Source organism: Kluyveromyces marxianus, chromosome 4 (genome assembly GCF_001417885.1).
Source record: "Kluyveromyces marxianus DMKU3-1042 DNA, complete genome, chromosome 4".
NCBI classification, from domain to species: domain Eukaryota; kingdom Fungi; phylum Ascomycota; class Saccharomycetes; order Saccharomycetales; family Saccharomycetaceae; genus Kluyveromyces; species Kluyveromyces marxianus.
In genome coordinates this window covers 545,305-562,854 of record NC_036028.1, presented here as the reverse complement: position 1 = coordinate 562,854, position 17,550 = coordinate 545,305, and the positions used below count along the sequence as shown (strand labels likewise).

The following is a 17,550-nucleotide window of genomic DNA, read 5'->3' as shown; positions in this document are numbered from 1 at the left end:
ATTTACCGAACTAGCTCTGACTCTGTTTTAGAGACTCTACATGAGCCGATTAAATGGGGTGCTTCTTGTAGAAACAAAATCCATGGCAATAGACATTTCATTTATTTTTTCTTAATTTAGTAAAGTAGTTTCATGTGATAATTATTTAGTATCTTCCACCTCTGGAACCACCACGGCCACCGAAGCCACCTCTGGAACCACCTCTGGAGCCACCGAAGCCACCTCTGGAGCCACCACGGCCACCACCGAAGCCACCTCTTGAGCCACCACGGCCACCACCGAAGCCACCTCTGGATCCACCACGACCACCGAATCCGCCTCTGGAGCCACCGAATCCACCTCTAGATCCACCACGGCCGCCTGGAGCAGCTGATCTCTTTCTCTTAGGCTTTGGTGGGCCAGCAACCTTTGGTTTAGGCAAGAATCTCTCTATAGGTAGTAATTTATCAGGAGCAATGTAAAACTTGTCACCTTCGTTGAAACTTTCTGCCTTAACACCTTCAGAACATTTTATCGTAAAGAAAACCTCATTTAAAGGACCCAAGATCTCATCGACCTTACCGACTTGTGTTTTGTTTTCCAAATAGATTGGTGCATTGAAGTATGGAATCTTAGTATTGATTGAACGACATACAATGTCCCCCTCACATGGATGTAGGAAAGCACCCATTTCTAAAACGGAATCTGGAGGACCCATTGGGGCACCTCTGCTACCAAATCCACCACGGGAATTTCCACGGAATCCACCACGGGATCCACCACGGGATCCACCTCTATTACCACCTCTAAAACTCATTAGTTAATGCAGGCCTGTACAATGCTTACCACGTTATTCCTCTAAACAAAGACAAGAGCAAGCCTATTCAATACAGAGACAGATAAATATAGTATATTGAATGAAACTAAGCTCTACACTAACAACCTTTCATGAATACATGTTTGCACAAAAGTGATGAGATGAGATGAGATGCGATGCGATGAGTTCTAAAACTTGGAAAATTTTCACTATCCAAGCTTTGGTCCAAACTGAACACTGTCAAAGAAAAAAGAAAAAAAAGGACAATGTTAATGTATGTAGTGAAGAAGCGTAAGAATCAAAGAAATGGCAATTTCTCCTGGTATAATTGGGCTCCTTGTTGGCTAGAAGTGTTCTAAAGTAGGTGGAGAGGGTGTAAACTAGTTTTCTATTGGTGTTCATTTTCCAGCTTGTCGCAGCTTGAATTATGGGCCATCATTGGACTCATTTTAAAGGTTATACCTAGCTACTGTGTCCAAAGAGTCACGTGATTATGAGAAACCTTTTTCCGCTTTGCGTATTTCTTTGGTAGAGACGTAGGCCATTCTTATGTTGCTCCCGTTCGAACCTCCTTTTGCCCTCTTTTCTTGTTAAATGCCACTTCATCCTGCTCTTCTTGGAATGGACATGAAAAAAATTGAAAAAAAAAAAAAATAGCATGAAAAGGATTCATTCAACTAAAGAATTAAAGATATAGAAGAATAGCCTCGTTCAAAGCCACCATATAGAACGCTTGGGACATTCATTGGAGCTATCAAGACACTTATGAATTCATATATTGTACCTATGCTTCGTACAGGGTTTGTAAGGCCACTGGCTAGGCCATTTTCAAGTACGGCAATCGCATCGAGCACTAAATCTGTGAAATTTCTAAAAGCTCAACGGAGGAAGCAATTGAACGAGGCCAAGCAGAATAAGATCAAAAATTCGCTGGATGATGTGGATCCTGTTCTAGGGCGTCCCGACACGCCTTTTATAAACCGTGTTATGGCGGAGCTACAGGAACCAAATGTCTTGATTCCAGGATATGAACGGTCGGAAGTTGAAAAACTATTGGTTTCCATAGAGGAAACTAAGAAGACACAGGCAAGTTTGGCCGGCCTAGACTCTTTGGTTGAAGACCAGTCGATCAAGGATTTGAACAACAAGCATGAGGCCATATTTCGTATCCTTAACATGAGAAACGCCAGTAACGCAGAAGCATTGAAAATGGCGATTAAGTTGGCTAGAGAAGAATTCCAAAGGTTCCCTGGTGACACGGGTTCCAGTGAAGTGCAAGCTGCTGTCATGACTGTAAGGATTCAAAACTTGGCTAAGCATGTCAAAGAAAACAAAAAAGATTTCAAGAACATTAGAGCTCTAAGAATGCTAGTCCAACAAAGACAAAGTATTTTAAGATACCTAAAGAGGGATAAGCCTGATAGATATTTCTGGGCTATTCAAAAACTTGGTCTATCGGACAATGCCGCTATGTCTGAGTTCAATATGGACAGACGTTATATGCAACAGTACAAATTCTTTGGTGATGTTATATTGATCAAAGACTCTAACAAGGTTGCAGATGCTAAGCGTAAGGCTGCACGTAAGGAAAAGATGTTCAGCTCTGAACAATAGATTTCAGAGTGGACAAAAAAAAAATAATAGTTAATCAATCATTACCATCTTCTTTGACAATAAGGATAAGGGTTACTGGCCGTATACTAAAATAACTATCTTGTATATAACTAATATCGATACTTGCAGAAAAAGATTCCGATTATATTTCTGAAAGTCCTATCGGTGTATTTAGTCAAAGCTCATCGCGAAGAAATTTCCCAATACTTGATCCTAATACATCTAGGTCAAGAAGAAAGGTATCATGTCCGTATAACGATGCATTTTCATCCAACTCAACATGTTTGACCTTGTCGTTTGGTCCATTGAGTAGTTTGACAATTTCTCGCTGCTGCCAGTATGGGAAAAGAGAGTCTGATTTTACTCCGATAACTAGTATTTCCTTATTTTGAAGAGGTTCCATCCCCTTGGAAAGATCTGCTCTGCTTTCCTCTACCGTCGTTGTGCGACGCTTCTTCCTGTACTTGTAAGGTTCGTCTGGTAACTTTAATGATGGTAATGATCCTTGTTTAAAATTATTTTCAGTTTGTCGTCTCCTTTTTTCGCTACGTTCTTTATGCGAGTAACTCAAACTGAATAGATCCATTGTTTTTGATATGTATAGGAAAGAATTGGCATCGTATTCAAGCGAGAATTTTTCTCCTTGGTGATCTAAGTATGTCTCAATCAAAAAATCAGGGCAAAGTACGGGAGGCATATCGTCATCAAGCCTTTCAGTTCCAAATCTAGACTCCCATTCTGGACCTGATCTATATGTAACCGTTGCAATTTCTCTAGCTAACTTCATTCCTACGTGAGGTGGTATTCTATTAGGGTGTTCGTCACTAGGATAATAAAAACCTCTATTCCAGTTTGGGTCTGCCATTAAGACCTGTCTTTGTGCATGTCTCATGGCTATAGATGAGGGATGCGACATTGCGCATGCCGATACAGATACAATCTTCTCTACTGAGTCAGGGAATAATTGACCATATGCTAACGACTGCATTCCACCCATAGAACTTCCGACAGATGCCTTTAATGTTTTGATGCCAAAGTGGTCTATCAATCTCTTTTGTGCCCTAACCATATCTTGAATTGAAAGCATAGGAAATCTGGTAGCGTATGGCTTCTTATCTCCCGGATCTAATGATGAAGGCCCAGTAGATCCATAACAGCCTCCAAGGACGTTTGTACAGATAACAAACCACTTATTGGTGTCTATGATAGGATTTCCAGGCCCAATAAAATTCTCCCACCAACCAGGTTTACTATTTAAACTTGATGAGCGAGCGTGAGAAGATGCACTAAGTCCGGTATGTATAAGAATTGCATTGGATTTATCTTCTTTTAAATTACCCCAGGTTTCATACGCAATCTTGAAATTTGGCAATACTCCACCGTAGTCTAAAAAGATAGGATCATCAGAACTGAATATCTTGAATCCTGTTTTCACTTTTCCATAAACAGGATCATGCTTTGAAGAAGCAGAAGTGGGGTCTTCTTCCATATAACAAGACGATGATTTATATTCTTGAGATGATTTTTCCGAGTCATCTCCTCTAAGTTTAGCTGTTTTCTGCTCCAATCTATCTAGACATGGGAATTGCATTGCTGGGTTCGTTGGACTTCCAGCTGTAGAAATACATCGTTTCCAATCTGTACGAGTATGGCTGCATGCTGTCCCAAATGACCTTAAAGAAGTTGAAAGAAGAGCTACACCCATTGATGTTCAACAGAACTGTAACCGACAAAGCAAATATGTAGATATTCGAAGTATTTTTAGCTTCTTGATGCTAGTCTAGTGATTGCAAATCCAAGAATTAACCAAATCCCCATTCAATATCATAACGTCTTAGGTGTAGTTTTATTGGAAGTTATGCTGTACCGTTCAATTGCTCTGTAACGTTATTAGTAAAGAGAGGTCGAAGTAAAGCCACAGTAAAGAAATTGCACGTGACCTGGATAAATGTGGATATTCTATGGGGTTGAAAACATGTTAAGAACGATCATCTCAAGTAAGGTAGAAGGATTTCGCTGATATCTAAGACGGTTGAAAATCTGGAAGCTTGTTAAGCTCATCATTTAGTTTTAAATCTGAAGCATATTTTCACCTCTTCCATGCTGTGCTGCAGTGAAGTAGTGTCGTTTGAATCTTCCTCTAGATTAAAAAAATAAAAAACAAAATTGGGGCGAGCTGGGAATTGAACCCAGGGCCTCTCGCATGCTTTGCAGTAGTGAGAACTCCGTTTATCGAAGCTTCGCCAGGCTATTAACCCAAAGCGAGAATCATACCACTAGACCACACGCCCTAGTAATTTTGGTTGCTTTTCTACATACAAAACTGCTCCATACAGTTACAACTAGTCACGTGCGGAAAAAGGTCATAATAAATCCTGAAGTCAGTACCATTAGTAAACGAAATATGTCATGATTCTAGGTGACTAAATAAATGATATCTGCTCTTTAATAAAGTTAACGTGTATGTTAATGATCTTGTTGTCACATATAATTTACACGAAATTTGTATTTTTGTTATTTTGTTAGAATACCAATCTACATTTATTATGTTTCGAGACTAAAAGATTACTTCTGACAATAAACATATAATTTAAATAATTAGGTAGAAAGTATGAAATTTCCTTGTTTGGTTCCATTAGCAGTATATTCTTTGAAATAGGAGGTAAAATGCCCTATAAAATAGCTCGAACCATACATAATATCGAAAGCTTCTATTTTCTCTACAAAATGATTGGAGCACGTGATTGCCTAAATGAATATGGAAAGAAGTTTATTAGAGATTCTTCAACAAAATAAGAGCTCGCGTGGCGTAATGGCAACGCGTCTGACTTCTAATCAGAAGATTGTGGGTTCGACCCCCACCGTGAGTGCATATTTTGAATATTTCCAACATCCGCGATAGTTTAATGGTTAGAATTCGCGCTTGTCGCGTGCGAGATCGGGGTTCAATTCCCCGTCGCGGAGTTTTTTTTTAAATCCCAAAACTTACAAATGCATAAATCAATTATAAAATGAGCAATGTTCTATGGTGCTCTAAAATTTTGCTTTTGGAAGTGACTCAAAAGTAGCCTCCATATAAGTCGATTATCATGATGAATTTATAACATATACCTGCTAGTATTCAAACTTTTCTATTGCACTACTCATATACGTTCTATTTCATAATATTATAAACTTTGTCTAGAAAACCATGTATATAGTAAGCATTATATATCAAAAATTTTGAAATTCGAACATAGTGTATCGACCTACTTGGCTGCTAACATGAACAAGTTAACATAGAAAGGATCGTTGGCTGATAGACTAGAGAAGGTGTAAAGACATTAGGGTAGTAAACTACCAGCATTTTTGTTATTGTGGTTTCAAAATGGTAAATTTAAACACTATTCCTCCAAGGAATGGACGAGATTACTACTTAGCAATTGGACTTGAAGGCTCTGCTAATAAACTTGGTGTTGGCATCATAAAGCATCCACTATTGAAGAAACATGAAAATAGTGATTTATCACATGAATGTGAAGTCGAGATCCTTTCAAATATCAGAAATACCTATGTTACGCCACCAGGAGAAGGTTTTCTACCAAGGGATACGGCCAGACACCATAGAAACTGGGTAGTACGAGTTATTCGTGAGGCTTTGGATGAGGCCAATATTAGCGATCCTTCAGAGATAGACGTTATATGTTTTACCAGGGGTCCAGGAATGGGTGCCCCATTGCATTCTGTAGTGATTGCTGCCAGAACATTGTCTTTAATGTGGGATGTACCGTTGGTTGGTGTAAACCATTGTGTCGGTCATATTGAGATGGGCAGAGAGATTACTAGGGCCAAAAACCCTGTGGTACTATACGTTAGCGGTGGTAATACCCAAGTGATAGCATACTCTGAAAAGAGATACCGAATATTTGGAGAAACCCTTGATATTGCGATTGGTAATTGTTTAGATAGATTTGCAAGAACTTTAAAGATACCAAATGCTCCGTCTCCAGGTTATAATATTGAACAACTAGCTAAACAGTGCAAAAATAAAGATAAGTTGGTAGAACTTCCATACACGGTTAAAGGTATGGATCTCTCCATGAGTGGTATTTTGCAATACATCGATACTTTGGCTAAAGACTTATTCAGAAATAACAAGAAGAATAAGATCTTATTCGACCAAAAGACTGGAGAACAATTGGTGACTGTCGAAGATTTATGCTACTCACTACAAGAGAATTTGTTCGCTATGCTTGTCGAAATTACAGAACGAGCAATGGCTCACGTTAACTCCAATCAGGTCTTAATAGTCGGTGGTGTCGGTTGTAATGTCAGACTACAAGAAATGATGGCACATATGTGTAAAGATAGATCTAACGGACAAGTTCATGCCACTGACGACAGATTCTGCATAGATAATGGTGTAATGATCGCTCAAGCAGGTCTACTAGAATATAGAATGGGCCAGATAGTCAAGGACTTGTCTGAAACTATTGTGACCCAAAAGTTTAGAACAGATGAGGTGTACATAGCTTGGAGAGAGTAAACTGCTCCTTATTAACTAGATTGAAATCAGTATTGCATCTTTTAGTTTAATTAGTCTTTTTTCTCAGTTAGAACGGTGATATAAAAAAAAATAAACCAAAAAGTAAACAAATGGACATGCCTTATCTATCAAGTGGAGTTTGTTCGGCAAAGGGCTGCCAGGAGGTAGAACCATACCTTGAAACACATCATAGAGGGCTGCACAAAGTGAGTTGTTTCTGGAGCTATTTTTTGAAGATCATTCACTCTATCAATATAACATCAGATGTCTGAATCATTAGATTATTGTTTAGAATTGCTTACGAAGTCCGCGGAATCAATATCGACATTATATTTTAAGCCACCGGGAATATTTCAAAACGCCATTGTACCATGTAATAGTAAATCTTATTCAGACCTGATAGTTAAGCTTATCAGAGATGGTGATTCCATTGAAGAAGTATCGCTATATAATAGCACTAATGATGGAAACCTTAAACGTAAAGATGGAAAAGTCGGAATATATGATCACCTTCTCGAACGAGAGGCTTCTCTGAAAAGGAACAGGACATCAGTATTGCCAGACTCGGGACCTATAACATATATCCCAAAGGAGTTTTACCTCAATCAAAATGACCACGTTATTAGAAAGAAGCAGAAAACAGCGAGAGATTTTATCTTTGATGGTACTCATAGCGATGAACTAGGGATATATGACGTTTTATTAAAGAAATTCCATAAAAATATTCAGATCGAACAATTTCTCTACGCATTACAAAACGGAAGCGTGATAACAGGGGAAGATGTATCAAGAAGAAAAACACTTTTCGTTGAAGACTTTCCTGTGTCTATAATATTGACCGTCTTTCAAGAGATTATCGATCAATGGCCATTGGCTGAATATAAAGATAGATTTGAAAAGCTAATGTCGGTTTACAACGAATTACAGTCGGATATATCAGAATTGAAGGATAAGGTCAAACAACAAGAATCAGAGTTTCAGCATGATCCCCTTCCCGGAAGAGATTCGGTATCCTCATTGATTGAAAAAGAAGAGAGTGAAATCAAGAGACTTGAGGAGGAGCTTGAGATATTAGCAAACAAGCATGACGTAATGAACACAGACTAAATTAGAATCTTTTTTCCACAAGACCTGATATTTAAAGTATATCATTGAATGAACCAGCTAAAATTAATATCGTGGGGAACAATATATTTAATAGTATTTATGATCACAGTACATAATCATTATAAATGAAAATAGTCTTGGGATATCGTTATTTTACTCTCTTCTTCGTTTTCTGCACTTATTTACTGTTAAAGCTTAAATTTTGGAAAGTACAAAAAGCTTTAAGAATCTAGGAAAAGACAGCTTTTGAACTTTAGCAACTATTTGATCCAAAAAAATGTGGAGTCAACTAGAGCAAAAAGAGCCAGAATATTGGTACAGAGAAGCTTGGTGATGACTTCTAATACGGGGGACCAGTTTGCAAATCTGGGCAAAGCATTGTCCACAACCGCATCTGCTCTCTTTTCATCCCAGCCGATGGAAGATACAATTCTCTCATATAGCAGCCCATATAAAAAGCTGCTCCATCAAACCATAACAAACACTGGAGGAGGATCTTCATTAGTTAAGCTACGTAATGAACCAAGACAATCAAAGGGGAAGAACAATGGCTTTCAAAATATTTATTCAACTAGTAAGGGCTTTTTTCAGAACTCATTTAGTGATTCAAAAACAACTTTCAAAGTATTAAGTTATCTTAGTGATGAACTGCTAGAAGATATACCAGCAGAGTCATCCCATGAAGAAAGAAAACTTATAACAGAGCATGGAAACAAAAAAAATAAGAAGGTAAGAAGTAAACACGATTCTACTTTATTTCAAGGATTTGAAGCATCCTTACCGGTGATTAATGAAACTATAGAAACCCAGAAAAAGCTTATAAAAAATGATGATATGAAATCTATAACAGAGTCCGCAGAGATGAGCTCTTCAACCAATGAAATCGAGACTGAAGATGAAGAATTTACGCTACCCAATCACTTATCCACTGAAAAGCTTCGTAGTACTTATTCTACGTCATTTCTAAAAGATGCTGCTAAATCAATCACGGATAATCTTGACTTACTTGAGATACAGAAAAACTTAGCATCCAGTGAGATTAGGGAACTAGATATAAAACTGGAGAAATTGAAAACAATGAGGGAGCTAGTGTTTAAGAGAGTTGCTAAGATTGAGCAGCAAGAGATGTTCTTGGAAAAACATTTAAAGAGCGTAAAAGATAGAATTGATATGATAATCGAATTCAACATGGATAAGGAAGAAAATCTAACTGATAAAGAGGGCCCTAATGAATTATCGGAATTATCTCCTCCATCAGGAGAAACCACCGATAGCTATGCAACAGCAGCAACCACACCTCTGGAGAATAAAGGAGATGACTCTTCTGTTAACCCATTACTTTCTAAATCCATTTATCAAGAATTGAAGAATCGAGAGTCAGGGAAAAACGATGAATCTTTGAAGAAACATCGCTCAACTAAAAAACTAAAAGAGTCAAGTGTATATAATCGCCATCGTCACCGTAAAATCCAACCAACTTTGCAACAATTTTACGAACCAGGGTCGAAAATTGCTAGCATTTCTAAGGCTCACGAAGAAGAAATAATATGCCTAGATTTCGATGTTCCATTTGGCACCATGTGCTCAGCGGGAAATTTGGACCATTCAATAAAGGTGTGGGACTTGAGTAAGAAGAAGCAAATAGCTTCCATGGATGGCCATTTGGCGTCAATCAGTTGTATGCAGATGGATCAGTACAGTACTCTGATTACTGGTGGCCGCGATGCTGTACTGAAATTATGGGATATCGATAAAGCTGTAACCGAATCAAGTACTGACGTGGATGACGACAATGATGCCTGTGTATACACATTTGACGCACATGTAGACGAAATTACTGCGATAAGTTTTGATGGAGATAACTTGGTTTCCGGTTCACAAGATAGGACTATCCGTCAGTGGGATCTGAACAATGGTAAATGTGTTCAAACAATCGATTTATCTTTTGCAACTGGTCCAATGCGTTCACAAAGGGATTCATCTCTTTATAACAGCATTCTATTAACAAAAGAACCGCCAGCAATTGGTGCGCTACAGTGCTTTGACGCGGCATTAGCAACAGGTACCAAAGATGGAATCGTGAGGTTATGGGATCTTAGATCAGGGAAGGTTGTACGTACATTAGAAGGTCACACTAACGCCATAACTGCACTTCAGTTTGATTCAATTAATTTAGTTACAGGCTCTATGGACAGAAGTATAAGAATTTGGGATCTCAGAACTGGAACACTTTCAGATGTATTTGCGTACGAAAATCCTGTCACATCATTGCATTTCGACCTTGATAGAATTGTTATTGCCAACAATGAACCAACCGTTAAAATATACAACCGCAAAGATGGCAATCATTGGTTCTGTGGTGATGAAAACCAGGACACAGGAAATGTCGAGTTTGTAAAGTATAAGCACGGATATTTGGTGGAAGGTCGTTCAAGTGGCGATATAAACACCTGGGCAATTTAGTAATTCCAAGTGTACATGAAACAACTGAAATTTTAGCACATATTCTTCATTATTATAAATTACGAACAATAAAACAAAATAAATTCAAACAAAAAAACAACAAAATCAAACAAATAAAGAACTACAGATTATCCGATGCTTTTCATGTATATAAATCTCTCATCGCATAGAATAAATAACAAAAGTTAGTTTTAAGTAAGCTTTAATTGTACTGTTGCTATGATCCTTTCAAAGCGATATTCCAGTTTTCAAAAAAACAAAACAAAAAAAATAATGGTTGCGAAGAGATTCGAACTCTTGCATCTTACGATACCTGAGTGTTCCCAAATTACTTTGGTTAAGATTAGATATCTTGAATCAGGCGCCTTAGACCGCTCGGCCACACAACCGTATTTGATGAAATTCTTTTTGTTTATGATCGTTATGAGCAGATTGAAGATCATGTGATTCATGTGATTACTAGTTTTCTTTCAGTATTATATCCCAAACAGAATATAATTTCAGCCACGTCACGTACTGGTTATTAACTCCATTTGACAACTGCGAAATGACGTATACTCATATATTATATGTTCTGCTCTAAATGTCTAAGTTTCTTCGACGCTTGTTATTGTCATAGTGAAGAAGAGTAAGGAAATTTATATATTATTAAATATCTACGAGCACAGAAAATCGGCGGTTGTCGTTCAAGAAAAAGTCTATCTTACATTATGGGCTCAGATTAAGTTATGTAAGTTGTCAATTGGAAAGAGGGCGTCTGTAAGGGTTTAAGTTCCTTCCTTTTTCTCTCAACTCTTCGCGATTTGGCTTTCTTTCCCGTAGTATTTTTGGTAAAATCAATTTCTACATAAAAAAATTCCATTTAGCATATTGATTCCAAACTACTGAGCGATAGTTGGGAAAGTGGCAAAAGACAGCAGAGCACAGACAACCAAGTAACTATAGAATATGAATTTTGGTAATCAGACTCCGACAATTGTCGTCTTAAAGGAAGGTACCGATTCTTCCCAGGGTAGAGGTCAGATTATCTCTAATATCAATGCGTGTTTGGCAATTCAAGAAACATTGAAGCCAACTTTGGGCCCTCTAGGATCAGATATTTTGATTGTTTCATCTAATGGTAAGACAACCATATCTAACGACGGTGCTACGATCTTGAAATTGTTAGACGTCGTGCATCCAGCAGCCAAGACCTTGGTTGACATTTCCAGAGCTCAAGATGCTGAAGTTGGTGATGGTACAACAAGTGTCACTATTTTAGCTGGTGAATTGATGAAGGAGGCAAAGCCTTTCTTAGAGGAAGGTATTTCTTCTCACATTATCATGAAGGGTTATAGAAAGGCTGTTGATTTGGCTGTTTCAAAGATTCAAGAGATTGCTGTTGACATTTCCAACGAAAATAATTCGAGAACTTTGTTAGAACGTTGTGCGAGAACAGCCATGTCTTCTAAATTAATCAACAATAACGCGGATTTCTTTGTTAACATGTGTGTTGATGCAGTTTTGTGCTTGGATCAAAACGACCTTGACGATAAAATGATTGGTATTAAGAAGATTTCAGGTGGTGCTATGGAGGATTCTTTATTTGTTGATGGTGTTGCGTTCCAAAAGACCTTCTCATACGCTGGTTTCGAACAACAACCGAAGACTTTTAAGAATCCTAAGATTCTATCACTTAATGTTGAATTAGAACTAAAGGCAGAAAAAGATAATGCAGAAGTTAGAGTTGAACATGTCGAAGATTATCAAGCCATTGTGGATGCGGAATGGCAAATAATTTTAGATAAATTAAAGCAAATTGAAGATACAGGTGCCAACATTGTTTTATCTAAGTTACCAATTGGTGATTTGGCTACTCAATACTTTGCAGATAGAAATATTTTCTGTGCTGGCAGAGTCGCCAGTGAAGATATGAATCGTGTTATCCAAGCTGTAGGAGGTGCGGTACAGTCCACCACTTCTGACATCAAACCAGAGCACTTGGGTACCTGTGAGCTATTCGAAGAAGTTCAGATTGGTTCAGAACGTTACAACCTTTTCAAGGGATGTCCAGAAGCTAAGACTTGCACACTCTTATTAAGAGGTGGTGCGGAACAAGTTATTGCTGAAGTCGAAAGATCCCTACATGATGCTATTATGATTGTAAAGAGAGCCTTGCAAAACAAACTTGTAGTAGGAGGCGGTGGTGCTATAGAAATGGAGATCTCTAAGTATCTAAGAGACTACTCTAAAACAATCGCAGGCAAGCAACAACTAATTATCAATGCATTTGCTAAAGCTCTAGAAGTTATTCCAAGACAATTAAGTGAAAACGCTGGTTTTGATTCTGTTGAAATTTTAAACAGATTAAGAATGGCTCACAGTAAGGGTGAAAAGTGGTTCGGTGTTGATTTCGATAACGAAACCATCGGCGATAACTTTAGCAAATTTGTTTGGGAACCTGCTTTGGTCAAGATCAACGCCTTAAATAGTGCAACTGAAGCTACCAACTTGATTTTATCCGTCGATGAAACAATCAAGAACAAGGAAAGTGATTCTGCTGGTGCAAGTATGGCTCCGCCACAAGGTAGGGGAAGAGGTATGCCAATGCCAATGCAATAAATGAGGAATTCTCAAAGTAGAAGATTTTAAGAATAAAAAAAAGATATATCTTTCTGCTTAGATCCTGTAATTAATATATCATGTACACTACTTACTCAAGTTTCTTAATAGTATATTAAATACCACTATTAACTGCGTAAAGCTCTTAGCCTTTCTGCAAGTTTATCCTCCTTTCCTTCGTTGACAACGGGTACGCTAGGCTCCTTAACCTCAGGAAGATCTGATAATGCAGCTGAATGTTTGAGCTCTAACCCATTTTCGTCTGCCACCTGACTGAGTAGCTCGTCAACCTTATCACCATCTACTACAACAGCGTCAGTGCTTTCTCCCATGCCTTCATAAACGTTAACGCTTGCATCTAAGTCTTCGAATTGCTGCTCAAATTTGTCCATCACCATGGTGATTTGTTGTAGATTCATCGACTGAAGTGCCTTATCCATGCCGCGGCAAACTTGTGCCATAGAACTTGATACTTGTCTCATAGTAACAGCTGTTTGTACCCTTGATGCCACTGAATCCACTCGCGAAGCCAATTTTAGTAATTGTACCCGCTCATTCCTCTTTCTGATCGCATTTGAGGCATAGAGTTTCCCAATTTCTTCGCTTTCGTTAAGAATTTTCTTTAATTTATTGATCTCCTGCTTTTCCTCCTTGGCTGCTTTGGCTGCTTGTCTATTCAACTGCTTTGCAGTAAACTTCAACTGGAATAGTGTATTCTCCAAGTTCATACTATTACGGGACATGATTTCTGAATTTAAACCAATAGTTTGCTAATAAAGTGAACGTGTAAAGCACAAAGCCCAAATAAAAAAAAATAGATATATGTGTTTCCAAATAGGCACCGAGAACTCGATTCACAGGTTATGTCATTCCTTAGGAATGTGGAATTTATCTTTTGAACCACATTAAAGGATTGCTTGTCTGAAATACAAACCAGATAGGTGTAAGAGTAATATATGACTTTCACGATATCACAGCATTACCCGGACTACAAAACTTCATTACACAGCCCACTCACCCACCAATATTACAGTCAATGAGATTGTCCAAGCTCACTACTTAGAATAATAGCCAAGGTTTAGGCAGTGAGCTTTTGTAACGACGCTGAGATGCCCCAACTCCTTTTACTTCGATGAGTGCACATAAAAATGCAATATGTTTATAAGAAATACAAAGATATTATTTTTATAGATATATATATATAGAGTTTTAGTTTTCATATCGCGTCATAGGCATGGTAATTAGGCCCTTTTCATTTATTTTGGTTTTGCCGTTGGACGGCCAAGAGTTCGTTCTCTAGAGCTTTACATCTGGAATCGAGCTCAAAAACATGCCTCTTATATAGGTCCGTAACAAGTTCCAGTTCACTGATTCTAGTCTTAAGCTTTATAACTTCCTCTTGCGATTGAAGAATTAGTGACAAAGATGGCTTTTCTTCCTCTTTTATTACTGGAGAACCCGGAAAATGAAGGCTTGACGTTGTTATTCCGTTAGCAGAAATGTTGTTGACAGAGTGTGTAAGATCTGATACCATATTCATCTGCTGTTCCTGTTTCAGTTGCTGCTGCTGATGATGGAAAGGTACGCTATTCGATGAAGAGGTTGTGCTATGAGCTGCCGTCTGTTGAGGCTCCAGCGATGGAGGGGAAGCTGAGAAGTGCAGTGGCTTTTTATCTTGCAACAAGGCCTGCTGCTGCTGTTGTTGTTGTTGTTGTTGTTGTGACGGCTGATTTGGCTGTGAGAGTTGTTGATTGAGTAGCGATGGGGAAAGCGTAGATGTATTTCCGTTATTTCTACCACCATTGCTTGGGTTACCGAGAGATTGGTTGTTCATTATACTGGACAGCTGTCCAAGTGATTTCTGGTTAACTTCAGTATGGCCTACATTGTTGTTACAGTTATTACTATTACTGCTAATGCTGTTAATGCTAGCCAGTTGTGTTGAGTTGCCGCCTTGCTGGTTGCGAGAATTGGTGAGTATCTCATTTATTGTAGCCAAAGGAGGTGCTTGTCGTTGTATACTGGATAGCCTTGGGGAATTTGGAGTCGAATAATCTGCGCTTGGGGTGGACAGAATATTTGACAGGTGTGGCAATGGATTGCCTTTTCCCTGGTTATTTTTGGGTAGTATTTTTTGATACTTGATATCATCTACAGATTCCGCAGACTGGCTATTCTGCTGCACTTGCTGAGCTTGCTGCGGTTGCTGCGACTGCCAGTTACCATTAGGTGTTGGCGAAGTAACTGTTTTCGCCAACTGACCAGCCAACTGTTGTATCTGTTCGTACTGCGGAGAATCATTGGTTTTTCTTTTCTTAGCAGCAGGATTTACCGCTGCAGATCCTGGCTCCCTGTCTTTCTTCTTCTTATCGTTTGGACTATCGTGGTGTGTAGATTTCCGATTTCTTGACTTGATAACATCCGTCTTCAAGCTGATAGGCCTAGGTCTGCCATGCAATTTGAGAAACAACCCGCAAGCGTTACACAAAACAGAACCATGCTCATCCCGCCGCCATAGAGGCGTCGTAGACGTGTAACAATTCTTACAAACTGGGTTGCTAGCTGGGTTGTTTGGCTTGATGTCTTTCCCCGAATCATCGATGTTCCCACTCCCAGATCCACCGCTCTTCCTACTCGAACCAGCACTCGAATCGTTCGATATCACAGGGTACAGCTCCGCCTTCTCGGTGCCTCCACTAGATCCCACTGCAACACTCGTATTACTACTCCCATTACTCTCACCCATATCACCAGAGATCTGGTCCCGAACATCCGACAGAAGAGCTGGCTTGCTAACAACCATTGTGCTGCTCTGCTCTTCAAATGTCATCCTACAAAGAGTCTAGTCTAACAAATGGGAAGAAAGAATAAATGAATAAAATAAAAAAAAAAAAAGATAATAGTATAATACCAGTAATTGAAACCAAAAGAATGAAACAGCGTACCACTCACTACTCTCCTGTCACTCGTGGTCACTCCTCTGCTTTCGTTCTTTTAGTACGTTTCGATTCAATTCAATTCAATTCAATTCAATTCAACAGATGGTCAGAGAGATGTCCAGTCAGATTGTCGATGTAAAAAAAAAAACCGTACTTTATTAGAAAACTCACCAAACTGATGAATTTCTGTACTGCGATGAGCTGTTTTTTTTTTTCTTTCTCGCTCGTCTTTCACGTGTCCAAAAAAAAAAAAAAAACACACTCACACGACAAAATTTTGCCTTCTTTTTTTTTCTCCAAGACAACGGATGAACAGAAGAATAGACGACGTACGCAAAAATCGCACCAGCGAGCGGATGAGTTAGAGGGACCTACGTTCGCCCTGCTACAGTCCATTTATACTTCTATATACAAGCCTATCCTAAGGTGAGTTTTTTTTTCTTATATTTTTTTTTATTTATTCTATTTTGATTGATTGATTGACTGCAATTGACATGTGCAAATAGACAGTCATTCTGTCACCTACTACTTTGGTTATCTGTACGACCCTAGAGTGGACTTGAAACGTGAAAGGAATTAAAAGCAGCGGGGCAGAAAACCCGGCAGTAAATAAAAAAAAGATCAATCGAAAGGCAGGTGTTATCTAGCGTAATCGCAATCTCCATCGCGATTCATACCGTTGTTTCAACACCAGTAGGCCAAAATGTGCGTTTTGTAGATTAGTAGAGTGAGTTATGACTGAAGCCCTTGGACGAGAGTATCGTCATTATTGCAATGATAATCACCGAAACTCGTAGCAGCCACTTTTATCGTTCAATCTCTCTCCGTCTTCTGTGCACTTTTCTGCGCTATCTATTGATTGACACATTTTTTTTGCTCAAACGTGATAAGAAAAGCTTCCAGATAAGAGAGAGACATAAGGCATGCTGCGCTGTGCTGTGTTGTGGGCGCGCGTGAGCGCCGATAAGAACAGACGGGTGCGAAGCCGGGTAATGCGTTTTTTTTTTTCTTCATAGATGCGAGCTTGAGTAGTGGTAGTACTAGTAATAGCAGTAGTGCCAGTAGTTAAGAGCATTCTCTGGTGGCTTGCTTATCGAAGAAACAGATTTTGGTCCCTGTTTGTGTATGCGTATACGTGTTTACGATTGGGCTATCTTTTCGATAACCGAGGGCCGATTTCTTTTTAGATTCCGGCAATCTAGTGTTATGGTAACGTCTTCGGGTTCGGTTGGGCTGAAACGAGAAATGTGTCAATGTGCCGCTAAGCTAAGGGGCCTCTGGACTGGATAGGAGCCATCAAAATAAGAAGTGAGAGCGAAGTCAGCCAAGCAACGCCTGGGCCATTGGGCTGCTTGTTGTCCCTGATTATCACGTGACTACACCCTATTAACTAATACCGATTTTTAAAAGTGGGTTCTGGGTGTTGTGATTGTTTTTCTTCCCCTCTAAAAAAAACATCACAGCATCGAGAGCAAGAAATAAAGGTCCCTTCTGCAAGTGAGCTT

At 38.9% G+C, this 17,550-nt stretch overlaps 9 protein-coding genes and 4 non-coding genes across 13 annotated transcripts; 7 read left to right on the top strand and 6 right to left on the bottom strand.

Moving 5' to 3' along the window:
* Positions 1-145: 145 nt before the first annotated feature.
* GAR1 (H/ACA snoRNP pseudouridylase subunit GAR1) lies at positions 146-796 on the bottom strand (the record flags this gene model as incomplete). The annotated part of the gene is made up of 1 exon (XM_022819531.1): positions 146-796. One exon carries the CDS (start codon positions 794-796, stop codon positions 146-148), a length of 651 nt encoding a protein of 216 aa, XP_022676087.1.
* A 765-nt stretch (positions 797-1,561) lies between these two features.
* Positions 1,562-2,410, top strand: MRPS28 (mitochondrial 37S ribosomal protein uS15m; the record flags this gene model as incomplete). Its single annotated transcript, XM_022819530.1, has 1 exon — positions 1,562-2,410. The coding sequence occupies one exon, from the start codon at positions 1,562-1,564 to the stop codon at positions 2,408-2,410; it is 849 nt and encodes a 282-aa protein (XP_022676086.1).
* Positions 2,411-2,585: 175 nt separating this feature from the next.
* On the bottom strand, positions 2,586-4,115 carry cys2 (homoserine O-acetyltransferase family protein; the record flags this gene model as incomplete). The annotated part of the gene is made up of 1 exon (XM_022819528.1): positions 2,586-4,115. The coding sequence occupies one exon, from the start codon at positions 4,113-4,115 to the stop codon at positions 2,586-2,588; it is 1,530 nt and encodes a 509-aa protein (XP_022676085.1).
* Positions 4,116-4,578: 463 nt separating this feature from the next.
* On the bottom strand, positions 4,579-4,701 carry KLMA_R414. Its single transcript has 2 exons — positions 4,668-4,701; positions 4,579-4,616 (listed from the first exon to the last, which is right to left on the bottom strand). It is a non-coding gene; the product is annotated as a tRNA-Ala (tRNA).
* A 507-nt stretch (positions 4,702-5,208) lies between these two features.
* Positions 5,209-5,281, top strand: KLMA_R413. The gene has a single exon. It is a non-coding gene; the product is annotated as a tRNA-Arg (tRNA).
* A 21-nt stretch (positions 5,282-5,302) lies between these two features.
* Positions 5,303-5,374, top strand: KLMA_R412. Its single transcript has one exon. It is a non-coding gene; the product is annotated as a tRNA-Asp (tRNA).
* A 403-nt stretch (positions 5,375-5,777) lies between these two features.
* KAE1 (tRNA N6-adenosine threonylcarbamoyltransferase) lies at positions 5,778-6,935 on the top strand (the record flags this gene model as incomplete). Its single annotated transcript, XM_022819527.1, has 1 exon — positions 5,778-6,935. One exon carries the CDS (start codon positions 5,778-5,780, stop codon positions 6,933-6,935), a length of 1,158 nt encoding a protein of 385 aa, XP_022676084.1.
* Positions 6,936-7,199: 264 nt separating this feature from the next.
* SPC34 (Spc34p) lies at positions 7,200-8,042 on the top strand (the record flags this gene model as incomplete). Its single annotated transcript, XM_022819526.1, has 1 exon — positions 7,200-8,042. The coding sequence occupies one exon, from the start codon at positions 7,200-7,202 to the stop codon at positions 8,040-8,042; it is 843 nt and encodes a 280-aa protein (XP_022676083.1).
* A 333-nt stretch (positions 8,043-8,375) lies between these two features.
* On the top strand, positions 8,376-10,505 carry MDV1 (WD repeat MDV1/CAF4 family protein; the record flags this gene model as incomplete). Its single annotated transcript, XM_022819525.1, has 1 exon — positions 8,376-10,505. The coding sequence occupies one exon, from the start codon at positions 8,376-8,378 to the stop codon at positions 10,503-10,505; it is 2,130 nt and encodes a 709-aa protein (XP_022676082.1).
* Positions 10,506-10,779: 274 nt separating this feature from the next.
* KLMA_R411 lies at positions 10,780-10,894 on the bottom strand. Its single transcript has 2 exons — positions 10,858-10,894; positions 10,780-10,824 (listed from the first exon to the last, which is right to left on the bottom strand). It is a non-coding gene; the product is annotated as a tRNA-Leu (tRNA).
* Positions 10,895-11,453: 559 nt separating this feature from the next.
* CCT7 (chaperonin-containing T-complex subunit CCT7) lies at positions 11,454-13,106 on the top strand (the record flags this gene model as incomplete). The annotated part of the gene is made up of 1 exon (XM_022819524.1): positions 11,454-13,106. The coding sequence occupies one exon, from the start codon at positions 11,454-11,456 to the stop codon at positions 13,104-13,106; it is 1,653 nt and encodes a 550-aa protein (XP_022676081.1).
* Positions 13,107-13,234: 128 nt separating this feature from the next.
* DID2 (Did2p) lies at positions 13,235-13,834 on the bottom strand (the record flags this gene model as incomplete). Its single annotated transcript, XM_022819523.1, has 1 exon — positions 13,235-13,834. One exon carries the CDS (start codon positions 13,832-13,834, stop codon positions 13,235-13,237), a length of 600 nt encoding a protein of 199 aa, XP_022676080.1.
* Positions 13,835-14,358: 524 nt separating this feature from the next.
* Positions 14,359-15,936, bottom strand: GZF3 (GATA-type transcription factor; the record flags this gene model as incomplete). Its single annotated transcript, XM_022819522.1, has 1 exon — positions 14,359-15,936. The coding sequence occupies one exon, from the start codon at positions 15,934-15,936 to the stop codon at positions 14,359-14,361; it is 1,578 nt and encodes a 525-aa protein (XP_022676079.1).
* Positions 15,937-17,550: the final 1,614 nt, after the last annotated feature.